At 39.3% G+C, this 7,809-nt stretch overlaps 1 protein-coding gene across 1 annotated transcript in view; it reads right to left on the bottom strand.

Moving 5' to 3' along the window:
- Positions 1-1,074: 1,074 nt before the first annotated feature.
- The window catches only part of nos1apa (nitric oxide synthase 1 (neuronal) adaptor protein a), a 165,828-nt gene continuing 159,093 nt past the window's right edge, over positions 1,075-7,809 (bottom strand). The window contains exon 13 of the mRNA XM_035653510.1: positions 1,075-6,322. Within this exon, the coding sequence (XP_035509403.1) occupies positions 5,662-6,322 (661 nt within the window). The 3' untranslated portion in view covers positions 1,075-5,661. The remainder of the gene's footprint in view (positions 6,323-7,809) is intronic.

The raw sequence follows: 7,809 nt of genomic DNA on the forward strand, positions 1-7,809 counted from the left end.
ATCACTTTGTATTATCTATGGTCACTTAGGGATTCCAACTTTTGAATAAAATCTAATTTAATCAAAAATATGTCAGAAGCTAAAGATGCTCTAACTGCACTTTCAAATAAGGAAACCAGTGGCCACCACTGAAATCTGATTGGCCACCTCATTATGCTTACCTAAGACAAATACTTGGTGCAACTCCTGCATAAGTCAGTGCCCCACTTGTGCCACCCCAGTCAAAAAAGTCTTGAAAGGCCTCTGAGCCTCAACAAAGTGTTGCCAAAGTTTCAGTAACTTGTTCGGAAACTTTTGGGTTGGGTTGAGGGGCCTTTGTGGCAAAACTTTTCAATACGATGTTCATGTTTCTGGGGAACACTTCTTTCCACAAATTAGCAGAGAAACTCACACTGGGACATGCAATAAAGAAAGTTGTTTAGTCTGTACAGACTTCATCCAGCCTGCTAACTGTCCCCAACACTTGACGATTCATAATGCATAGAGGCCTAGATTTCTTTGTAACGAATGAATAAATGCATCATGTTTGAATTATTAAACAGTGACATGACCTGCGTGTCTTAGCTGATTGGCTGTTTACACCACTGATGTGGAAGTCAGATAAATAAACCGCCTCGACCAGGCAGTCGTCTTCATTCTTGGATTCGTCCCCCGTCGTATTCCTGCCGGGCTTTAAGACAGAGCAACAAACAGGAGGCCCGCGACACGCGCAGACGCCAAGAGGAAGACCAGGATTTCCATGAATTAGTACAAACACAGATGAATTAAACATCAGAGCAGCTTCGACTCCTGAATTCCCGCCACCACCATCTCTAAAAACAGACGATCTATCAGAGGGAGGACACAGAAGGCCTGTCTACACTCAAGATTGACACAGAAAAAAAAAACTTGCTAAAACTGGCTAGGACATCAGCTCCGTCAAAACAGGAAGTTTGCTGGCAGGACTGAGTGGGAGGCTGGCTGCACCGACGCAGGAATGAGACGAAGTAAAGACATAAAAGACAGGATATGCCCAGAATAAATGAGGAGAGGCTTTTTCTACAGAGATAAAAAAAAGAGTCACACAACATGAAATAAGGTCACGATTAGGTCTATTTCCAGATTTAAAAAAGATTACAGTCATTACAGGAGTTATTACATCCCCACTTTAAAAAAGATACATTCGGAAAATAAAACAAAAAAGGCTAAATTATTCATTTTGATTTTTGTAGCATATTTTCAATAAAAATGAAAGAATTAATTTAAGTTGCAGCAGTTTTCCGATACAATCGAGTCCCAGGTTTGCTTTATCGTTTTCAAAACTGTGCTGCATTTAGTGTCCTTCATTCATCGTATTTGCTGAAATTATGTTGACTGGCTTTACAAAGACAAAAAGAAAACATGATTCAACAACATTAAAACAGAAAGCAAGATCATTTCTTCTTGTATCAGCTAAATAACACAGATTGCCATAACTAGATTCTATGACTGAATATCAAAATAAATCACGTTCCTTCATTTGTTAGAGCAAGAACCAATTTGCATATTCACAGATATTGTAAAAAGAGAGATAGAAAATTTCCATAAAAATGTACACCACCATTCCTTCATCAGAAAAATACAAAATAAATCTTAGTGGTTTTAAATGAGCCACGGTAACTGGACAGAGCTGCTCTGTCACAGATGAAACAAAGCATGTCAGACAGTGTGACGCCCTCTGAGCATCTTTTTACCTTCTGACTAAATACAAACAGCTGTTTTCAGTCTGATCGAGTGTGTTCTCTGATACCTGGTTCATCCAGGTGTGCAGCAATTCATGACTCATGAATCCTAAAGACAAACTTTAGTGTTGCTTAAAATAGATTTCAGAAGCCAGACAGATGACAATGTGAAACACTTTTGTGCCAATTTTGGTTATTTCCAGTGAGAGTTTTCTGTATTTGTGTTTCTCTCTTTGCTTTTACAGAGTGGACAGAGCTCACTTGAATGTAAAACTCATAAATAAAATCCAAGAGTATTTTTTTCCTCTAAACTTTAACCTTGGTTGTTGCACATGCAGTCCTTTTTTATTATTAGAAATACAAAAGTAATTTGAAACCAGGATTCAGGGGCTTTCAGTTCAATAAATAATAACACAAAAACACAACTGAAGCATCAAAATCTTTTAAAATGTTGTTTTTACGTCAATATGATGTGAAAGTCCTGTTTTTAATATGTGTGATTAATTAAGTTTTGGGCATATTTTCATTGTTCAAGCTGTGTTGGTGCCTGTGGGTGCTTCAGTGCATTTGTTTTCAGAACATTTTTCCATTCTTGCTCCCTGATCTTGAAAGGTCAGTTCACCCAAATGTCACTTTTCCGATTTTCCAATTTACGTGCTATCTAGCAATGCAAATTGTTTTGTTTTGGAAACATCCACAGCTGAGACATCTGCCACCCCAATACGCTGGAGATAGTTTGTTTGTGCTGCTCAAAGCGCTGAAATTGACATTTGAAAAACTCAACAGCAGCATGTGCCCCCACAAACAAAGTTCCAGGTTTTATTCAGAACTTTAAGTTGAAGATAAGTCTGATTGCAAGATAAAACTAACCGGGTAATTTCATTTGTTTTGTGGGGGATGTCGGCTGTTTTGTTACAGTTTTAAAATGAATGGGGGATCTTTTAGGGCACTTAGTATGTAAGACAAAGTTAGAGAGACACACAGAGACAGAGAGACAAAGCTTCCTTTCTCTAACAGAGTCCAGCTCCACATTCCACTCATTCTGCTGGGCATGACCTGACCGCAACTACAGCTGTATCTCTGTGTCTGTGTCACTGTATTCTGGGAATTCTTCGCTATTTTTCGAGGTTCAGGAAATCCCTGCAAGAATACAGTGGTCACTTATAGACACCGCTTCAGGACCTCACAGAAAAAAAAAACTGTGAATGTTGATGCAGTCGCACAGACAGAAGCTCAGATAATAGTGTTATAAAGTACAGATCTGAACTTTGATTGTGCTAAAACAATTATTACAGCATGTTCCTGATCCTGCTACAGCGACACATGAAGTAAAGCGGACTGAATGAACAGCTACTGATCCAACAGCTGGATATCTTCTGCTAATGTTAGCTCACCTTTAGGCAGCCGAACACAGCGGATAAGGCTGCAACTAACGATTACTTTCATTATCATTTCATTTGTCATTTTCTCAATTAATCGATTAGTTGTTTGGTCCATAAAATGTCCTCAAATGTCCTCAAATGTCTTGTTTTGTCCACAACCCAAAAATATTCCGTTCACGGTCATAGCGGATTAAAGAAACCAGAAAACTTTCACATTTGAGAAGCTAAAAATGTCTTTCTTAGAAATGAATTATTAGCAATATAGCTGGCGATTTATTCAATAGTATTCAATTAATCGATTAATTGACTAAACGTTGAAGCTCTAAAACCAGATTCGCTCCCATGAGTCCGAAAAGTCTGAAGATTTACCTAAAGGATGTTAATTGCTATGAAGTGTTTTAACTACTTTGACTTTGGTTCACTTTTTCATTAGTAGATGAAGTGAAAATAAAGGAGAAAAAAATATCTTCTGCATGAATTATTGCTTCTCTTTTCATACAGACAGCTCAAATCTAAACTTCAGTGGAAATAAACTTTCAGAGCGATTACACAATATGACAAAAACAACCTGTCTGACTGAGCCGCTAATTTGTGTCTTTGGTCTGTCACTTAATGATCTCCTTGAATAAAATACACCTCTTTCATCTCTTTCTGTTGACAGCTCATTATCTTGCCTCTCTTTTGCTCCAAAATAACTTTTCACTAGCTTGCCCTCCACATGCCGCCCAGCTATCCATCGAGACTCTCTGGCAGGGGTTTTCGGGGGGGAAATAAGAATCCACTTTCAGGTTCATCCAGTTCACATTTTGTTATCAGCCAGGAGGCCTGGAAACCATTCTCATCATACACCAGAGGCGCAGGTAATGCATGTATGTAAATAATCAGAATCTGCTTCATAAATACATTTTTTTTTTTTTTAATTAGTATAACAAATTAACTTTTTCACTTGGATTTTAATTCCCAGCATTATGTTTCTTGCTGCCAGAGGGCACTGTTTCACTCTGAACTGGAACCAAACTGGTGAAGACAGTTCAGGTTATGCTTCCAGCAACAAAAAGTGAACAGAAAAATGGGTTGCAAAACTAAGATCGCTGCTGGAGTCCCAAAAAGTACCCAGAAATCTTTAGATTCCAGTTTACACCTGGATTTTCATATTGATATACACAATCTTTGCATCCAGTTTATTTTAAATATTCAAAAATATGAATAAATAAATCCCAGATTTATCTTCTGTTTAAAAAAAAATCTAAATCAAAACAGAAGCTACCTATTCATTGGGATTCTGATCAATACTCCTACTGGCTGAGAGCTTTCAACAGACACTTTCAGGGCCACAATCTGTGCCAAAGGCCAGCGTAGGAGGGGGCAACTTCTAAACCTCCTACTGGACCAAAAAGGAGTCAGAAATAATTGAATATGGATGACCCTGAGGGTCAAAAGGTTTCCAGTCCTGGTCAAACTCCGACAGAAACTGCTGCTTGACATTTTGTACCAAATGAACTGAAAGTGAACTTCCCCAAGACCCTTCCTTCTCTAACACGTCCACATTCGTTCAGCCTCTTCCTCTCGTTTCCTTCAACTCCTCCTGAGTCTGCATTCAGTTCTCCAGATTAACTACAAATATGATTACACTGCTAAAACTTAGTTATTCTAATTATACTGGATGTAAATAATGTCGCTATATAACTCATATAAGTTGCAGTTAGTAATTGGCTCACTGTAGCAGCGTTTGTATGACATGGACTTAGAGTATTACCACCATGAAATAAATTTCCCTTTAAATGGTTTTAAAGATGTCAAAAAGGGTTTTTGAAATTAATGGCTTGATAATATAATAACTTAATACTGATTAGTACAACCCAACTTTTTTTAGAAAACGATAGTAATAATGTTTTTTCTTTTTCAGGAAACAGTCATATTACTTTGGAGTTGTTTTACGCCTGCCAGAAATTCATTAACAGGATTTTACATTTTCAGCCCATTTAAAGGGATATTTCATTACATTAATTACATTCATTATTACATTATCTGGCATTATTGCATTTCTAAAGCAGACATGACACGTTCTTATAGCTAAAACATGATGACTACATTGTGATAAAATTGTATTTCTCAATAGTTATGTGTTCTGTAGATGAAATGTTACATTTAAAAAAAAGATTCTCTGCACTATATATATAATAATGAACCCTCACCTCTAACCCATATTCTCTCTTGCTGCTTATTGATCATCTAGTGCTGGTCAGCTTTGTGTTCATATCACTAGGAAGAAGCTGGCAGTGTCATTAGCTTGGCCAGGTTGTATCACCGTGACCTTTAAACTCATCTAAAAAGTCTCTAAAAAGGTAAAAAGCATCAGATCCGGCCCCTGTCCTGGCTCCTGGAAGCACTTGTTCCCTTTTCCTCAAGCAAACCCTGGAGCAGGGAGAGTTATGTAATTAAAAGTGGCAGTGAATATTTGATCCACAGTTCTTACTGAAGTCTGTTTGATTTACCTCTTGAGCATCTCGAGTCGGAATTAAAAGAAAGAGTTCCAAACTTTTTGAGACATATTAAACTGGTGATCCCGGCTGTGCTGGTTACTCAAACGACAGCAGGTCTGGGTGGGGCTCCGAGTCTTCAGGACTCACTCCGGTGCCTTTACTGTAGGGGGCGCCGTTTCCCATGAGGACCTCCTCGCCCAGGCTGATGCGACAGGGAGTTTTCCCCGAGCAGGGGGTGGAGGCCAGCCGGGAGTCTGGCCCTGACACCTTCTGCCAGACGTCGGAGGACTTAGCTCTGGGCTCCAGCTGCGGGGGGTCTTTGTTGATGAGGTCTGGCACAGAGAGCTGGAGCTGGGGCTGATGTTCCTCCTCGCCTCCTTCAGTGCTCCCGTTTTCCACAGCATCTTCTTCTACTTCTATCGCTCCATCAACTTTGCCGTTGCTTCCCGTCGTGTCCAAATCAGCAGCAGCTTTCTCCTCTGCTGGGTCCAGTGACAACGGGATCTCTTCTGACCCCTCCTCCTCCTTCTCGCCCTGCTGCTGCTCCTCATTGATCCTCAGCTCCTCCTTGGCGATGAGGGGCGTCTTGTCAGGAGAGGAGATGAAGGAGGAAGACTCGGCAGTGTCCGGTGAGGAGACCACGGGGTCAGACGAGATCATCATGTCTTGGGTGGTCTTCAGCGCTCGAGGGAGGCGCTTCTTTCCTGATGGCGGTGGCGGGTCGAGCCGAGGGAAGGAGTCGAAGGAGGAGATGTGGCTGGAAGAGAGGAGAAAAGGGAATGAGGAGAGAGAAAAAATTTAAACAAAATTCTAATTTATATTTATTATACACTTTAAGTGTTTTAAGTCTTTCAAACACTGTTGCCGGGTGACATCCTTGTTGTGTTTTCAAAAATACAGAATTTATTTTCTACATTTCAGTGAAAACAGGTTGACAATAAGAAAGAAAAGAAAAGAAATACCTTTGATTTTTATAAGAACATTAATAAAGTAACAAACTGGTGAGCTTTAGAAAGTATCCACTTCCAAATTAATCAATTAAACTGCAGGAGGTTTGCAACACATGCAGTGTCTTCTTCATGAAAGAAACTAAACCCTAAAAAGGGAAAAATAGAAAACTTATATTTTCCAGCAACAGAGAATATAAACCATTCGTTCACACTGGTCAGTGAAAACTGTCAGAAACAGTTGAGATTTTGGGAAGAACCTCTCGCATTCCAAGCGAGAATCATACCCCTAGTGTAAAGCTGAAATGCATGACATGAACTAGATACGATAAATTAGAAACAGCTGATGCATTGTGTATTGATGAACTGGGTAAAATATAGATCGAATTAGAATTGTGGCCAATTACCATTAGAAGGTGCAGGGTACAGCAAATCTAATGGCTGCTCGTTGTGCACTCAAGCTGTCTATAAAAACATACTTATTTCTCAGGTTGCTCCCTACAATGACAGAAAATTACCATGGTAACCCCCGGTGATAAGAAAAAACGTATTATTACCGCTGCATGACCGTTCACTGGAGCTGATAGGGATGCAAACAAAGAGTTCAATATGCACTGCTGTGCTGTATGAGAATATAAAGAGGCCAGACATATTTTTGTTATCAGGGGATGGAAAACTAGAGCAAGTCCACCTTGTATGTATGTCTTCTTCTCAGATGATTCAATATGTATCTGGATACACAGTCCATGGTCCAGTAGAAAAACAATACTGGTAAATTTGTACTGATATATTAATATTCATTCAACTGCATTTGGATTGAAGATTTTTAGTAAAAGTTTTACTAGACTAAATGTATTATTTCCTCAACTTTCATTTCAAATACCCCAGAAATGTCTTCTGCCACACCCACAGTAGTAAACATGTAACCTGGTGTGTTACACAGAACCATCTTAAGCAGTCATTAGAAACTGTTTGGAAAAGGGCAGGCACTTCCAAAAAGTACTTGGTATGTGATTGGATGAACCAATGGTCTTTCACTGTCTATCATTGGCAAACCAATCAGATAAAAAAACATAATGTATTCAAGCTACTACTGAAGTTAGTAAGGAGAAGGGCAAAAACAGATTTTCCATCAAGAAAAGCCTTTAGTGCCGTTCTTTCCTCTTCTTTCAATGAAGAAATACTCTCCTGTTCTGATATAGCTGATGCTAGCAGCATCCATGATAACCTCTTTAGCAGCCACCATTGTCCGTAAGCAGTGTTCAGACAGAAGAAGTGCAGAGCTTGAAGCCAGGAA

Source organism: Morone saxatilis, unplaced genomic scaffold (genome assembly GCF_004916995.1).
Source record: "Morone saxatilis isolate NCDOM2014 unplaced genomic scaffold, NCSU_SB_2.0 Contig12, whole genome shotgun sequence".
NCBI classification, from domain to species: Eukaryota; Metazoa; Chordata; class Actinopteri; family Moronidae; genus Morone; species Morone saxatilis.